Source organism: Schistocerca gregaria, chromosome 3 (genome assembly GCF_023897955.1).
Source record: "Schistocerca gregaria isolate iqSchGreg1 chromosome 3, iqSchGreg1.2, whole genome shotgun sequence".
Classification (NCBI taxonomy): Eukaryota; Metazoa; Arthropoda; class Insecta; order Orthoptera; family Acrididae; genus Schistocerca; species Schistocerca gregaria.
Genome location: NC_064922.1, coordinates 530,294,617 through 530,313,349, shown reverse-complemented (window position 1 = coordinate 530,313,349; position 18,733 = coordinate 530,294,617). Strand labels below are relative to the sequence as shown.

At 40.1% G+C, this 18,733-nt stretch overlaps 1 protein-coding gene across 1 annotated transcript in view; it reads left to right on the top strand.

Moving 5' to 3' along the window:
* LOC126355450 (glutamate receptor ionotropic, delta-2-like) overlaps positions 1 to 18,733 on the top strand; it is a 146,186-nt gene that overhangs the window by 109,781 nt on the left and 17,672 nt on the right. The window contains exon 8 of the mRNA XM_050005765.1: positions 2,592 to 2,869. Within this exon, the coding sequence (XP_049861722.1) occupies positions 2,592 to 2,869 (278 nt within the window). The remainder of the gene's footprint in view (positions 1 to 2,591; positions 2,870 to 18,733) is intronic.

Genomic DNA, 18,733 nt, shown 5'->3' with positions numbered 1-18,733 from the left:
TTCAAGTTATAAGATGTGGTACGACTAAAGAAATTTTCCATACGGCCCCTTGCCTTCACACTAACTGCACACAGTATCATACTGTTTGTTTGAAATACTGCTTCAATAAAAGTTGCCAGTGAGTGTACCTGATCTATATTGCAGCTATTTTGCCGGAACCCTGCCTGAACAGCAGGCAAGTTTTGGAACATTTTGTGCCTGATTCTGTTACACAGGATTCTTTCGAAAAAATTATATAATGTACTAAGTAAAGTAATGAGTCAGTAGCTTTGAGTATGTCATTTGGTTTACCTGGTTTCAAGGTAGCTATGATCTTTGCTCTTTTAAAATCATAGGGTATGTTACCAGTTTGGAGAATAAGCTAGCCAGATTTTTACATAGTTCCCACTGTGGACTGGGAATTCTGAACAGATGCCATCAAAACCAGGTGCCTTCCTTACGTTCATTTCTTTGAGATCTGTGGCTATTTCCTCACTGCTGAATGGTCTAAAGTAGTCTGACTTAGGTTTATAAGCTAGTTTGAGTGCCTTTAATTCATTTTTTGGCGTCAGTTGTATGTTATCGAATCTGAGGAGTTCTAGAGATGGACACAATGTTCTTAAATAAATTTGGCTACTTGCTTGGGTGTAAAAACCTCCTTCGTGCGACGAAGTGGGTTGGCACGTCCAACTTTTCCCAGCGAGGGCCAGGTTTTTCTGCTTGAGGTGCAGTAGCCGAATGCCTCAGCTGCGTCAGTCCACTGCATACAGCGAGCTGCGGCGATACTGTGCAGAAGCTCATCACCTAATTGACGTTCATTCTTACAAAACTTTTTGTACAGAATTTCGCACTTTCCCGTCAGTCCAGGTACATTGGGTGTTTGTTTTAACTTGAGACAACCAAATATCTCGAAAGCGATCCATCGTACGAAAAAATGTTCTAGGTGAAAAGTTAATATTAGTTGTAGCAATAGTATTAGTGATGTTGTAATTGGCCACCTCCTGCGAGGACGGAGTCAACTTCGTTGTTTCAAATGGGAAAAATTGCCCCCCCCCCCCTTCCGTGTTTATTGCATATTTGGATTCTACGTTAAAAAGTATGTACAGTTTACTCGAAGCATTGCTTTCCATTCGTGGTAGGTGACGCTGTAATCGACAAATATCAAGTGTGCATGTTTTTGCAATTAAAAACCGACGCATTTAACTCTCCATTTCATTTACGATATAATTGTAAACGTTTGTGTTGCAACGGTTGATGTAACCTGAGTGTTGCAAATGAGATTGTACAGTACAGATACTGTGGCTAGATTTGTTGTAAAGCAGTTTTCTGTTCGCTAGGAGGTTGATTGTGATGAGTCCCCAAATCATCGAAATGCTTGATTTCGGTGGCTACTTTAGAAACTCGCCATCAGCGTAATTGATTTCGGTGTATGTTTCCATCCAAACAACGTAACTCTTGCGCTGTGCTTCTACCGGCGTACTGCGAACCACAACCATTGTAACAAGATAAAATGTATATGAAGAGATAATCAGAGCCGCACCAGCTATGCATACTCACCGAAATCAAGCACCCCAATGTTAGAGAGACAAGGGGGCTCACCAAAATCAAGTATCCTGATGGGAGTAGAAAACTATTACATCCACGTCGTTGTTAATGGGTCACGCTGGACGTAGTTTCTAACCAGAGACTGAAAGGGTTAACTATTTTCTACTGCACAATCCCATTTGCAACCCAAATGTAAATTTCGAACGCAAATATCAAACGTTAGAACACAAAGGTTTATATTTACATCGTAAATGAAAAGTAGTCAAACGTGTCCGTTATCAATTGCAAAAACAAGCACACCTGATATTTGTCTATTACAGCACCATCTACGACGAATGGAAAATAGTGATTTGAGTAAAACGTACACATTTTTTGCGTAGAATCCAACTTAACAATAAAAATGGGGGTGGGGTGGTTTACAACTGAAAATACGAAGTTGATTCTGCTCACTCAGGAGGGTGGTTAGAAGGTGGTCATTTGTAGCATAGACAGATGTCCGCTATATTAATATTAACTTTTCGCCTAGAACATGTTTTCGTATGAAACGTCGTTTTCGAGATATTTAATTGTCTCAAGGTAAAATGAACACCACGTATATTCCTCTCAGAAGCGTCTTTGCTGTGCACAGCACTGCTCCAGTAAACTTGTTATAGTTTGTGCTTACTGGCAGAATCCGTCCCGCACATATATCCGGATTTATAGAAAATGCAAACCAGAGACTCTTTTAAAGTTCCAGCTGTTATAATTATAATCGTAGACATCGCTGAATAATGCAAGTCAAATTTGGGAAGATGGGATGGTGGACTGTAACAAATTGTGATTTCCCCCCTTACCTCATCACTCTCCTGAAACAAACCCCGAATCCGCATCTGACATCAGCTTCCATATTAATGAACACGCATCCCATAAAGTCATAAATACTCTAAATTCAATTGCATAGTGTTCCCTACTAGAACAGCTTACCCTACCACCCTAGGACAGTGCAATTCTAATCGTTTAATGTAGCTTGTGTGTTTGCTTCAGATACTTATTTTCTTCAGTATAGTTTATTTTATTATATTATACAGATGAGTGAAGACCCTGTGGTACGGAGTTTGTACCTGAAGAAAGTTGCGCCACCAGGCGCCGTTCGGTCAAACTACTTCTCCCTGGAAGAAGGCATGACTAAAGTGGCCACCGAGATGTTCGCGTTCCACTCTCAGGAGTTCCAGATGTACCCTCTGGTGGAGAAGCTGTTCACCGAACACGACAAATGCGCTCTCGTCACCATTCCGCTTCTCGCACCGCGGATGACCTACGTCGCGGTGCGCAAGAACTCGCCTCTCAGGGAGACGTTCACGGTCGGGTACGTTATGCGGCTGCTGCTGTAGAAAGTTACTTAGTTACTTACCGGCTTGCTGTATGGACCAAGCCGGCCGGGGTGGCCGAGCGGTTCTAGGCGCTACAGTCTGGAACCGCGCGACCGCTACGGTCGCAGGTTCGAATCCTGCCTCGGGCATGGTTGTGTGTGATGTCCTTAGGTTAGCAAGGTTTAAGTAGTTCTGAGTTCTAGGGCACTGATGACCTCAAATGTTAAGTCCCATAGTGCTCAGAGCCATTTGTAGCATTTTCCATGCCAAGTCGTGTTGCAACATTTCTGCATGCTCGCCAGGCCCTTACACGATATTAGGAAAGTGTAACAGTTTTGTGTGACCTACCAGATACCGTTAGTGACAATTGTTCTCATACCGTAGATGACAGCAGGTGTGACTGCTCAGCCTTTGGCTCAGGTTCCATCCTTACTACCGTCCCATGTTCAGATTTTGTATTGCTCTCTTGTTCAGTTTTAGGAAACCTAACAAACAACATTGTTTCTGTCAGGCCACTTGAATTTGTGAGCAATGACTTGATTTGCAAACTACAATGCAAATAAAATTGGAAATGGTACAATGTATTGAACTTTTTTCTTAAGAATTATTACTGAGCACAACCTCCCCTACAACTCCCTTACAAGATTTTCAGACTGTTTCTGACCACCATGTACATACACTTCGTTGTCCCATCCCATCCCCACTGTATGATTCAAATACACATAAACATACTATGAGCCAGTGCTCATGCATGAGCGTAACCATTGGTGAGCTGGGCTGAGCGGTGACTGAGCAGTGTGACTGCCCACCACACCACGCAGGTTAAGTCGCACATATGGGCACAGGGGAACCATCGTCAGACAGAAAAGGCCTGTAGAGGGTGGCCTAACTATCGGCTTGCCCCCCAGTTAAGACCCACAAAGGTGGGACCCTTACCTCTTCTGCTTTTGTGGTGCATTTTAATACTGAACACTTTATGCTGATACGTTAAATTGATCTATTCTTGTAGAAAAGATGTGTGTAATTCAGGTGTAAGTGCACATTGAGAATAGTAATAGAAACTAGTTGGCTTTTGCAATTTATTTTCAAATTATATCCTCAATTATATGGACTAGGTTGTTTTGTAAATAATAAGATGTATAACCAAAAAATAGCTAATAGCTTTTATTAACATCTTTCTTCAATTTTTCAGGTTAAGGATAACTAATAAAAAGATGGATTATATATACGTCAGTGGTAGTAATTTTTCGACTTTTTTGTGCTTTGAAATGAAGATTATCTATATACAATGTTTTTAAATGTTTAAAAACTAATATACAATATGTACACAAGATTACAAGTCGACATTTTTTCATATTAGTACTACTAATGTCGATTTTTTTCTGTGTATGCAGTTTTCAATACATTGTCCATACGATGTTTACAGTGTGTGGGGTACTAACAGTATACAGCCAGAAGAGAAAAAAACCACATGTACATATAGATACATGCATAAACAAAAAAACAAGAAATGTGTACATAGTACACACAAAACAGTATACACAATTTGCAAGCACACACAGTGTGCAGTCATTCATACACACGTACAGACATCTAAGACATACACTTCAGCTGTCTACTCCACACACACACACACACACACACACACACACACACACACACACAAATATAAGAACACATTCTATCACTCAAGTGAATAGTGTGAGAATGGGAGAGTCCTGATCCCGTCTGCAGAGACGATCGTTTGTCAGCACGACACAGCAGGCCAACTTGTGGCTGCAGTACAGTATGCACCCGATGACATCGTAACTGAAAGACTACTTGGCACACCATATGTCGAGAATAATCCGCACCACCATGCAGACACCTCTTGTAGTCCTCACTCATGAGAGCCTATAACGTTGCATGATGCACCCCTTAGCCCACCTTCGAGTGGCACCTACATCTATATGATTTGCATATATTTTGGATCTGAGGCCCACAGACTCCACAGACTGCAAGCCATGTGCTTTGTCTTTCATCAGGCCAACCCTGCGGCTGAACTTCCCCGGATGGGGCCTCCCGGCTATTAATATCACACGATCATTTCATATTTTTTCCCTTGTTCTGACGTTTGTACTATAAAGATTATTGGCCACATATCCAGATATGTTGAATTCCTCTTTGTTCTACCTAATTAATTCACATGGATTGCAGACTTTCACTTGGTAGATTGTCTATAACCATACAAAGTAATCTGAGATCAGCAACGTTTGGTTTTGCAAACTCATGTTGAAATCGGTACTTGTGGAGTTTGAAGAGGTCCAGAATACACATATCAATACAAACAAGCTTTGTGAACTCCAGCTGAAACCTTAAGCATCGCCACAGTGGCTAATCCTTCATTGAACATTGGACCTGCTTAAAATTTGGCCTGGAGGTGTGATCCATTATGCCATAATGCCCATCCCATTAGTAAACTAAATGCATTTCATGATGGTTTTTAACATTCTCCATGGTTTTGATGGAAACAAAATTATTGATTAATCCATTAAAATCTTTTTCAACGTCAAATCTCATGAGGGCATTCTTTTCAGTATTAACATCAATGCGTTCCTTCAACCAGTGGTGCACCTTGAAGGAGATGCCATGGTTGTTTCCAATAATCACTAACCTGAGACATTGCTGGAGTTTTCTGTAATGTAGAAAATATCATTGCTTATTCCACAGTTTTGTCATCAGCTTTAGGGTGGAACCATTGAGTGCGACTAGGCACTCTCGACAAAGTGGCAAGTCACTGTAAGTCACTTTTCATGCTACACAAAGTGGAGGGATATTCCAGATCAGTCTCCAGGTTATATCCCACACCATAATCTGCAGCCACATCTTGGATCTCTTCTTATAATTTGTTGCTTTCATCTTTGGAAAGCCACTGGAACCCTCCAAATGGCAGGCATTGTTGCTTAGCATGCCCATGGAGATTGTTTACTCTCCAAGAAAAGGACATAAATCTTCAGAGGGCTTACCTTCCCCTCACTCATATGCAGGTTATTTGCCTAGGCGTACATGTGCACATACTACCAAAGTTCCAGTAAAACCTACCTTCGAATAAACAGCAACATATCGCTATTGGTCAACAGTTTAATACTGACAGGCACCTTTTTAAAAATTGTATCCCACAAAAGCACTGGCATAGAGTAACAGAAGGTAGGATCCAGGGCGTATCAGCCTGGCATAAACTTTGGATTTTCTCAAAACTATCTGTTAGCAAGTGCACATCTGTCTCCATGGACGGTTTAGCACATCCCTGTAAATTAGAGGTGTCGAAATCCTGCCAAACATTCACTGCATGCATGTACTTTGCATCCATTATAGCAGTACCTGTGAGTTTGCTTGTGAATGCAGTTTTACTGAGCGATGTGGTTTCATGGAGTCTCTCGATCAAATCCAGGTATTCACAATGGCTAATGGCTCTGAGCATTATGAGACTTAACATCTGTGGCCATCAGTCCCCTAGAACTTGGCACTACTTAAACCTAACTAACCCAAGGACATCACACACAACCATGCCCGAGGCAGGATTCGAACCTGCGACTGTAGCAGTCACGCGGTTCCGGACTGAGCGCCTAGAACCGCGAGACCACCGCGGCCGGCTATTCACAATGGAAGGCCTGCCTTTCTCGTTACAAACTGAAACTTTACATCAGGATATGCAGCTTTGGTGGTAATCGTATCCTCCTGATGCACATTCTCAGCAAGTTTCCCAAGAAATGCGTGCATGAATTGTAATGAATACAGGAATCAGAGGGTAATTCTTAACATGACTCATTTGGAAAATGAAATGTAGTTTACAACATCGTCAGCTATCACACTGACCATATCATTCTTCAAGTTAAAATCAGCCAAGTGCTCATCAAGAAAGTGGGCATCTTACCCATCCAAATTATAGTAGAAGGTGGGCATGTGTCGTGCCAGTTTGTATTTCAAGTTGTATGCATTGTGAGCTATCCTGGAGAACGTCCCTGTTAGATGAGAGTGGTCTCTACTTGAATTTTCTGAATCTCTGTCCAGTGGTAGCTCTAACATATGGCCATCAACTGTCTGCTAGTATAAGGCATCATTCTCCTCCCATCTGGTCATAGGAATGTTATAGCGATAAATCTCATCAACACTCACTGCAAATTTTTCGACCTCAGAGAGCAGCCCTCTGGCAGGATGACTGAGACTGGAGTCATATGAGAGTACAACTTGATATACCATCGCATATGGTACATTTTATTCCGTAAAAGTGGCGTGAGAGGTCGTGGGATCACCTTCACAACATGCCACAGGAAATAGTAACCACTCCAAATGAGCATACACAATGAAGAGTCAGATTTCCTGATAGTGTTAACATATTCTTTTCCTGCGGCAAAGTGGTGTATGCATTTTATTTATACTTTATATCCATTCTGTTGCTTCAGATGAATGCATACTACAATTTCCCTACCGCAAAAAAGGACTAGATTCCCATGCTGATCTGTGATATTCAACTGGAGATTATCTAATCCCTGATGAGTCACTGAGATGTATGTTAGATTGCCGGACACCTCCATAATTTTGTAGCCTGGACCCACTGTAGAAAAAATCCGTCCATTGTGTCAATTAACCTTTCAACACTTGGATCTTCAAGAAGCCTCCCAGTCATCCTATTGAATCTTCATGCCTAAAATCTGTTGTTTGTTTTGTTGTTTTTGTGTCTGCTCTAAGAGTATTAACAGAACTCCAAGCCTTGTACAAAACTTTTTATATACACGTTCAAATCGTTAATACTGCATGAGCCAGGAGGTATTTCTGAAACTTTGCCACTTCCTAGATGCACTCGCAGTTTATTGTTCTTCTCGGTGATGTTAGGTATACTGTTACATGTTTCCATGCCGATCAATACAACACACCACTCGCCCTTGATTAGATCTATTGGTTGAAAATAGTTTGCTCTTAATATGGATGAGTGCTCTTTTAAAATAAGAATGTACAACATCACATCTCAACTCCAACTGATGCAGTGATATGCATACTGCTTGTCTTTATGCATTCTTAAGGAGAAATATTAGACATACATGATCACAGAGATATGAACTGAAGTCTAGGTTGCACCGAAAATCGTAGAATACCTGTTTCTTGTTGGTAAAATATGAGCACAATTCTTCAAGTGGCCTTAAATCACCCTATGAGTCAATGCAGTAGAAGCTATTTCAGTTTTGTTTAACATTTGCAAGCCGGTGAGTACCATACCTTCCTGCAAAATCTCAATTGATAATCTCACATTCCTTATAGTTCCATGTTATTTCCGGCGACGTATTTCACATTAACATGCCATGAAAACTGGGGATTTTGTGTTTTCTGATGAGTTCAAGCAGAACTGTAATGGCGATCGGTCTGTTCGGTAAAATAATTAGGAGACTTTTTCTTTTAAAAAATCCTTTTGTATGGTTTTAAACGCGTCCTTTACTGATAGCTTCATATTATGTGTTTCATCTCCGTAGTTGCTCCTCTGTATTTCATGCATTCTTCACTGTTCGAACTATGGCAGAAGCTCCTCCAGCCAAAGATCCATCTGCTGGTAGCCCTGGGAGTGCTGGAATTAAACACGGGATGATGCCATCTGATGTCTCAGGTATTCGTAGAAGAACACTTTGCGTTTTAACTCGACTTCTTCTTCCTCTTCCTCCTTTCTGCGCCTCCTAGCTGCTGCCAGCACCCACTGTATGCAATAATTTTTTGTTTTTAAGCATCGTACGGATTTTTTTCTTCAGTATACAATGAGCTGCAGTCATAATTTGCTTAAAATTAATTCCAGCACAAATTTAAATTCGACATGCACTGCTTTATCAACTAAAAATGCTGAAGTACATTGTCCTGTGTCTACGATTCTTCTTTCTTGAATTTGCCTAGCTTTGCCGGCTTATATTCGATCTGCAATGTAACGATCTTTATTTGTAGTGTAAACAATACCATACTACTTGCAGGTGTTGTCTAATATATTAATTCCCTTATCGCCATAATATAGGCACTTTCTCAGCTTCGTTTCGGGTCCATAGTAATTGTATACAGTGCTATGCAATTCAAGTGGTAACTTATTAAGAATACCACCACCATCTCATATATGCTTCCTAGAAATCTTCTCAAGTTACAGTGTAGTCTGAGGTTTATGTTTCCTGTTTATATAGTAAATCATGAACGTTCATTTAACTATTGGCTTTGACAGGAAGCTAAACCACTTCACTAAAGCCTCATTGCCTTTTCTTATAACGCATTCTACAAGAAAAATATGATTCAGAGGTTTCCTGTAATTCCTCTGTGTAAAAACTTCTAGCAATTTCTTCACTTTCACTGTCCTTTAAATGTAAGTTCTCGGATTTGTGGGTTTCACTTTCGAAACTTTGAATATCTCTGTTGACCAACTTGGTAGGTAAGACTCCACAAATGCAGCTTTGTATATTTAAGCTACATGGAAACTCTGTTTGCATGGTTCTATCACCTTAGTATGATTACATGCTGTATTTCGAAGTCTATTATCATGTAAATCAACAGGTTTCATTTTAATTGCACAGTGCCTAGTTCAGTTACGCTGCGCAGTTATTCATGGGAGAATGTCTTACCATTTGCATGACCCCCTAAAATTAAATCTGATCAACATGCAGTTCTTCATAGTTCTGTTCACTCATTTCACAATGCTTGCTTTCATGTGGGAGAATGTTGAGTCGAAGTTTATTCTATATCCTTCCATTACCGACTTGAAATGTCTATTGTAAAATTGACTTCCATGATCGGTTTGAAGAATGTCAAGACAAGATTTGTCCAAATGTGCATCAACTGATCAAATACTTACGCAACTTCCTTTCGTGTCTTTACCTGTCTTTGTCAGGCAGAACCCAGGCTGATTCTGAACATGTATCTACGACCATTATGACGTACTTTGAAACCTTTCTTCAGTCGTTCCACCATACTGCTACAGCTTCTGTATTTGCCTCAACTTGCTCAGCATTTCCCCTTAGTTGTCATTCTATTGGTCATTGACACCGACAGTTCAGCTTCCGGGAACTGCCGAGGTAGCACTTGGACGAATTTTTAGTGCCCATCGTAGATACTTTCCTGGGGTATAACAATACTAAATTTTGGCTCATATAATGCACCTACAATCCTGGGGCGTAACAACATATTCTAAAACTACTTCATATCTGTTGCGCTGATAAAACTAAGTGCACGCTTTAGTATAGCATTGACTTCTTCAGTTCTATCATTCAGCATCCTTCCTTTTCTAGCTACTGTCTCTATAAGGTTTTCCAGTTGCATTAACTTCGTGTTGAGTGCCTTAATTTTTCTTTCAATGCATAAATGTATGTGTTTCACAACCTCGGAATAAGGGTATGACACACAAGCGAATTTGTGTACATTCTAAAGTGTACTAATATAGGTGCATATTAGTACAATACCTTTTAAGCAGAATCTCCTGTAAGTTTCGTTTATGCTCGTATATCGACTTTATATCGATCTTCATGCAATTTCCTCGATTTGTCGATAACTGGAAAGCCATACTTTATGTGCTTCCAGCTAACCCCAAGTATACTAACAAATTCATTGAACATAATGTCTGTTCCCACATACACTTGCTAAATATGTTTCACATTCACATTGTCCTCTAAATGCGATACTAAGATTCAAATTATCCCTTGCAAACTGATTTGGAATCCTTAATATGTCTGGCTCAATCACAAGATATCAGTTTTCAAGTGACAGCCTAAACAGAAATATGTGTATATCAATTTGTGTATCTGATCCTGGTTTTCCACTATAACATCTTCCTACAGGAATAAACTGTTTCAGTTTACTTTCTCACGTGGCGGAATATTACTCCATCAACACTGTGCAAAATCTACTGTAGTAGCTGGTGTTTAGGCTGACATAGGGTTACTGAAAATACATGTACATGCTCAAAGCGAATATTCTTAGGGTGGTTAACAGTGACAGAACAAGATTAGTCTGAGTGCAATCAGAAGGTCCAGCAAGGGCACATATATTGTCAGTAAGTAGCGAATCATTCCTCCTCTTATCTGTTTCCAGTATCATTGCAGGACCAGTCAGTTACAACAAGGCTGTTGTGATGGGGATGCTTCATCCTCTCAGTCATGGCGATATCAATATGTATAGTTACATTATATGCAGGGGACTTTTACAGCTACACTTCTTTGTTTATAAACTCTCACATATAGCTGGGCACTGAAGGTACTTGCATAAGTTCATAGTTCTATGCCTACATGTATTTGGTGTAATTGTTGCTCTTCCAGTAAGATGCTCAACATGAATTGTAGAGTTGATCGATGGTTTCGTCAGATAGGTGACGAGTTTTGTGCACCATCTCCAACAGTTTTCTCCACATTCTCTTATAAAATCGATATACATATGGTTGCCAGCTTTGCCGATAATCTAGACAATGTTGAATTGAATGACTGGAACACTAGTTCTTAAAAGTGTGTCTTTGTAGAGTTCTCACATTAAATAGTGTGAAGTCTCCCGGTGTGATAGTATCATCACGTAATATCACTGAGGGGGCAGAGAGCGCTTCCACGGAATGAAGGAAAACTCTACACTGAGACATTACATAAACGATTTCTCTCCCTCTCATCTAGGGATAATATTACAAGGGGAGTTCAGTAAGTAATGGAACACTTCTTTTTTCTGAAAGCAGGTTTATTTTATTCAGGGTTCCAGTACACCATACTATTTCCAACTCTTTTGGCTATAAAACCATATTTTTGACATAATCTTCGTTCATTGCGACGGCCTTACAGCATCTTACTAGTAAGGGCTGTATGGCCACATAATACCACTCTACTGGTGCCGTCATCTTTTTCAGTAACCCCTCCATCATCCACGTACTGCTTCCCCTTCTTTGGACCAAACAGATAGAAGTCTGAAGATGCGGGATCTGGGCTGTAGAGTGGATGAGGAGGAACAGTCCAATGAAATTTTGTGCGTTTCTGTTGGATGAGCAGACTTATGTAAGGCCTTGCATTGTTATGAAGAAGGAGAAGTTCGTTTGCATTTTTGTGTTTCCTGAGAGTAGCACAATATACTCCGAGTTGATTTTGCACCATGAGGAAGGATATCAAGTAAAATTACCCCTTTAGAGTCTCAGAAGATCATTACCATGACTTCACTGATACAGGGTGCAGCTTTGAACTTTTTCTTCAGAGGAGAGGTCGAGTGGCTCCAGTTGATGGATTGCCGTTTTGTTTCCGTTTCGAAGTGATGAACCCATTTTGCATTGCCTGTGATGTTGGGAAAAAATTGTCACGACCAGACTTTTAAAATGCAAGAAATTCTGCACAGATTGTCCTCCTTTGCTCTTTACAGTCTTCTGTTAAGTGGCGAGGAACCCATCGGACATTCACCTTTGAGTACCCCAAATGGTGACAGTGTGTCAGCACTACAAACAGAGACACTGAGTTCAGCAGTGAGGTGTTGATTGTGACCAGTCGATGACCTGGAATAAGAGTGTCCGCACGTTCCCAGACTGCAGGAGCCAGCTGTGTGCAACCGGCCTCCCAGTGTGAGTTTGGGCAGGTTTGTGTAACCTTATTGTTATGATGGAAGACGCGTAATCCAACGACTCACCATGCTTTTGTTCACTCCGAGGTCTCTGTAGACATTCTGCAAGAGCCTATGAATATCTGTGATGCTCTGGGTTTCCTGAAAAAGAAACTTAATGACAGCTCTCTGCTTGGAACGGACCTCTGTTACAGTCGCCATTTGAAGGCTATACATAGCGACGCCACCAATCGGAACTTCATCAAGCTATAGGAGTTGAAGCAAGAACATTTCATCATGTCCCAAAAGGAAAAAAATCACGTTTTTTAAACCAAAATTGGCCGAGGAAAAAATGTGGTGCATTACTTACTAAGCGCCCCTCTTACATCGACGACGATATATCACAGAATTTCGGATACCGCCTTTGGATAAAACTCACAATCCAACATCGCTACAGAGCTGATGCATTTACAGGACCTTGTTGAAGCTATAACTGACCATAAACAACATTATTGCTGTTAGTTATACCTTTACGTGGTTAGCCTTTGAAAGTTCCCACAGGACTGGGTGAGTAATTTATCAGTAGGTGTTAATATATATTTAGTATCGTTTAAAGAAGGAAAAGGTGTGCACGAAATTATGGTTTCCATCGCCGTTTTATTATTATTGTAGAACTGTAGAATAATTTTTACTTCTTACTGAAGTTGAAACACACTCGTCAGATACATCAGAGGTGCTGTAAACCACATGCGAAGGCCACAGGCAGGAGATGTGCAGTGCAGTGCAGGGGGGTCTTATCTGTCCAGTGCACTGCTTCATGCCACACACATGTCTTGCTGACAATCACGCAGCAAATATCATACATTTGTCAAGGCTGTCAGACGTCTACTGATGATCAATGCATATTGGAGCCAGCATTGTGGAGTATACAGATATGCGCATAATTATGTTGGAGGTGTCTGAATATCTGCCACTGGTTCCACATTTCAGGCAGCTTATTTACACATGCAATATGCCATTTGTTGGTGTATTTAAGAATATCATACAGCATTTGTTGGCATATTTACACATATTATACGTCGTTCTGGCATGTTCACAAATAATACACTGTTCAGCTAGCACTGTAGGGAATCGCCCTAAATGTCCAATAATATCGTCACTTTTTTTAAAATTCAGAGCAAATTTCGCCTCTTTATGAGTATGTGGTTCTCTTACTGTAGAGCATAGACTTCGAATGATGCCTGTTGGATGAGATCAAAATACAGGTTGGGGGGGGGGGGGGGGGGGATAGACGGTGCTTGATTTCGATTGGCCGACCTCCCCCTCCTCTCTCTAGGGGAGACCTCGACACGAGTCGCCATTGACTCTGAAAACGTGAATATTAAATTCACTATCGCGTCAGCTGTAATATGACACCAGAAGTAACTTGAGGGTTATCCAGAACATACACTGATATCCTACTAAGGTAAAGGTAATTTCAAAAGCACTTCATGGACCATTATAGTTTACAGTATGTATATAACATGGACCACTTCAATCCATAATGGGGAATAACTTTGGATGGAGATGAGATACAGAAAGATGTTGTAGATAAAAGTTTTATTGCCAAAGAGTGTCATACATTGCTACTAATAACCGTGACCTAGAACTTGATTTTCGAGGTTATTTGGAGGTTAAAGTAATTTCTTAAAATGGTAATCCTAATATTTGATTCAAAATTTGAAAAGAAAGCGAATTTTACGTATGAAACGACACATTATTCAAGGTCTTTGCTAGATCAATGAAGGTCAGATTAACTTAGGGGAGGGATGCAGAATACAATGTTAGATACAAATTGAAAGGTGCATTTCGAGGATTGAGAAGCGAGCTGACTCATTCAGTGACTTGTAAATCAATGATTTACTTTTTATTGATGTTCGTTCTTTCTTGCAAGTACCACAATAACATTTATACACTGATGTATCTATTTTTACCAAGAAACAGGTTAATTAATATTTCAAAACTCTGCTATATTCAAAATGGGGTTTGCATAAGACCAAACTCAACCCACGAATTACCTTCAATAATTACCTTTAAAATCATGGTTATTGAGAATGATATGTGACTTCTTACATCACTTCTATTCTGCATCTAACATTCCATTTTGCTGTATCCTTCATCCATTCTGAGTTTACTAGGACTATAAAACATACTTGCTTGTTTGACCTTCATTGGACCTTGTCCTGACTGATTAATGTATAATTTTATACGAAAAATTTCACACCCTTTTCAAATCTTAAATCAGATATTAAGATTCCCATGTTAAAAAAATCACTTTAACCTCTCGAATCATACTGAACATGCTGAGAGTGTTGCCAATGTCATCATACGATGCTTCCAGTTTTTGGAAAAAGCCTTTGAAGCAGTAACTGACATTATGTACCACAAAAAATTCATGCAGTGTAGTGCCTAGCGAACGGTCTTCAACATTTTTTTGACCGCCACACCACCTGCTAGCTATTGCAGGGCTGAAACAGTGATCTACGAGACCCTTGCTTCATATCCTCAAAGTCTCGTGTAGATTAGATTAGATTAATATTAGTTCCATGGATCATGAATACGATATTTCGTAATGATGTGGAACGAGTAAAATTTTCCAATACATGACATAATTACGTTAATTTAACAACATAATTAAGTTAATTTGTTTGGTTTTTCTTTTTTTCTTGATTTATATCTAAAAATTCCTCTATGGAGTAGAAGGAGTTGTCATTCAGAAATTCTTTTAATTTCTTTTTAAATACTTGTTGCTTATCTGTCAGATTTACTGAGAAGCTACTGTGAATATCCCTATATCCTTAAATAAATGTCTGCAGGATGGTCTTGGGTGGACTCCAGCTATTATTCTGATTACACGCTTTTGTGCAATAAATACTTTATTGTTGTGATAACATTCTCCGCCTCCCCTTGGTTGTTTTCATTTCTCTGTTTGTGTAATATATGGTCTGATACGGTAATCGATTGACGATATTTTTGTACTTGTAGCGACTGCATTTTCGTTGGCATCTCTTAAACCCTTTTAGATGAGCGACTTTGTCTCAAACGACCATTCATTGTGAGTCTACTGCAGCGCTTCTGGTATACTTTTCCTGTATTGACTCCTGGTTGTTAGGTGTTGTTGTTTTTCATATAGCAAGTTCTCCACACTGCCAGGGACTGAAAGAGTATGAAAATTGTTTATACGTTTTTTCTTGAGCAAATGAATGGTGATACTGTAAAATGTTTCAGTTCGTCAAACAATATTCACAAGGTCGTAAATAGAGTCTTTTCACTTTATTCTTCGTGACTCGTTTCCTAAGCGCCAAAAACATCAAAACTTATTGTTATCTTTTAGTAGAGCTTACCTTCACACTGTCAAAACAATTTTCATTAGAAAGAGTGTTCATTATTTAGAGTCTTAATGGTACAAAGTGTTGACTTTTCCATTGTAAGGTATTATAAAACGTCAGTTCCCTTTTGCTTCCAGATTTTGGGTCTGTCTTCTAGAATGAAAATATCAAGTCCGCATACAACCTTTGCACTGTGTCATGAAAGCAAGCCAAAACATAAAATAAATGCTAAGAAGATGCAAAATTCACTTGGCAATGCCTACTGCTCATTGCCTCACTGATCAACTCGTAACATGCTTGGTGGCTGATACACACACACACGAAGCACATCCACCACAATTAGTCAGTTTGGATAAGAAAATCCTCCTTGTAAAATGGGATTTAAGGACTCTAAATAACAAATAATAGTTTTATTTATTTATTTCCATATTTGGTCATACAGACCATACAGCTAACTGTGTATCACAAAGTTTCTTTAAGCAAATACATTTCAGAAGTTTCTTTTCACTAAAGCTTTGTTTACACAAACATGTCATATTCACACCTCAATTTAATATTTTGCAAATCGTATATCGTTGTTCACAAAAGTTGGCAGCTGTTGGTCGCATTTTGGATTGCTACCTTGCCTGCAGGAAAAAGTTCATGACTTAATTCTCCAACTAACTAACTGACTAACAACTGATTCTGCATTACACTTACAACATGGGTACTTACTAATCTTTGAGATAAAGATGTCTAGAAAATAGACTGTGATTGAACCTCGCCCCACGTTTTCAGGGAGTATATGCCTGTACTTCTGGTAAATTTTGGTCCTCTTAATTTTAGGTTGATTCTACTCGTTCTCCTTCTCTTTAAAGGGTCATTTTTAGTAACTCTTAATTTCAATTCACAACTGTATGAAACCAGATATTTGCGGTATATTGATTTACTCTTTTACTAGTTTGTCAATGCGATCGTTGAATATTACCCCTGAGTGATCCCTTAGCCACATAAATTGTAACTTTTGCCCAATCGTGCTGTTTTTTTTCCATTTCTTACCTGATAAACAGAATTAGTTCATGTGATCTCGACATTGTGCTGCACGACTACAGAGATGAAAGGACACACTTGCTATCTAATGTGATAATCAAGGTTCTTCAATGGGTTCCGTGCAGACGAAAGACGTTTTGTAGGGAGGGAAAATTGTTGGCAGCAGCCAGTGTTTCAGCTTAAAATACAGTGAAGCGCAAAGAAGCTAGTATTGGCATGCATATTCAAATACAGAGATATGTAAACAGACATTATACGGTGCTGCTGTCGGCAACGTCTACGTAAGACAAGTGTCTGGCAAAGTTGTAATATCGGCTATCGCTGCTACAATGGCAGGTTATCAAGATTTAAGCGCTTTGAACGTGGTGTTACGGTCGGCGCACTAGCGATGGGACACAGTATCTCCGCGGTAGCAATGAGGTACGCATTTTCCCGAAGGACCATTTCACGAATGTACCGTGAATATCAGGAATCGGATAAAACATAAAATCTCCGACATTGCTGCGGCAGGAGAAAGATCCTGCAAGAACGGGGCTATTGGCAATGTACAACTTGTCAGAAGTGCAAACATTCCGCAAATTGCTGCAGATTTCTATGCTAGGCCATCAACAAGTGTCAACGTGCGAACCGTTCACGGAAACATCATCGAAATGGACTTTCGGAGCCGAAGGTCCACTCGTGTACCCTTCATGACTGCACGATACAAAACTTTACACCCAGCCTGGACCCGTCAACACCGACATTGGAGTGTTGATGACTGGAAACTTGTTGCCTGGTCGGACGAGTCTCGTTACAAATTGTATCGAGCGTATGCATATGTATGGGTATGGAGACAACCTCATAAATCCATGGGCCCTGCATGTCAGCAGGGGACTGTTCAACTGGGAGAAGGTTCTGTAATGGTGTGGGGTGTGTGGAGTTTGATATGACTCTGACAGGTGACACATACGTAAGCATCCGGTCTGATCACCTGCATCCATTCATGTCCGTTGTGTATTCCGACAGACTTTGGCAATTCCAGCAGGACAACACGATACCCCACACGTCGAGAATGGCTCCAGGGACATTCTTCTGACTTTAAACGCTTCCGCTGGCCACCAAACTCCCCACACATGAACATTATTGAGCATATCTGGGACGGCCTGCAACGTGCTGTTCAGAAGAGATCTCCACCCCCTCATACTCTTACGGATTTATGGACAGCTCTGCTGGATTCATGGTTTCAGTTCCCTCCAGCTCTACTTCAGAAAGTAGTCGAGTCCATGCCACTTCTGCGTTATCGCAGGGGCCCTACGCGATACTAGACAAGTGCACCAGTTTCTTTGCCTCTTCAATGTAATACATCCTACATTGATTCTGTCCTGGTATTTTGGTTGATCAGTATAAAATTTGTAGTCTTACTGACATGTTTTATGAATGACATTTTACATCTATAGTTCAATCTATTGGTTATGAACTGCAGATTAAAACTGAAGAAACTGCAAAAAAGGGGGGAATTTAAAGAGATGGGACCTGGATAAAGTGACTAAACCAGAGGTTGTACAGAGTTTCAGGGAGAGCATAAAGGAACAAGTGACAGGAATGGGGGAAAGAAGTACAGTAGAAGAAGAATGGGTAGCTTTGAGGAAAGAAATAGTGAAGGCAGCAGAGGATCAAGTAGGTAAAAAGACGAGGGCTGGTAGAAATTCTTGGGTAACAGAAGATATACTGAATTTAACTGATGAAAGGAGAAAATACAAAAATGCAGTAAGTGAAGCAGGCAAAAAGAAATACAAACGTCTCAAAAATGAGATCGACAGGAAGTGAAAAATGGCTAAGCAGGGATGGCTACAGGACAAATGTAAGGATGTAGAGGCTTATCTCACTAGGGGTAAGATAGATACTGCCTACAGGAAAATTAAAGAGACCTTTGGA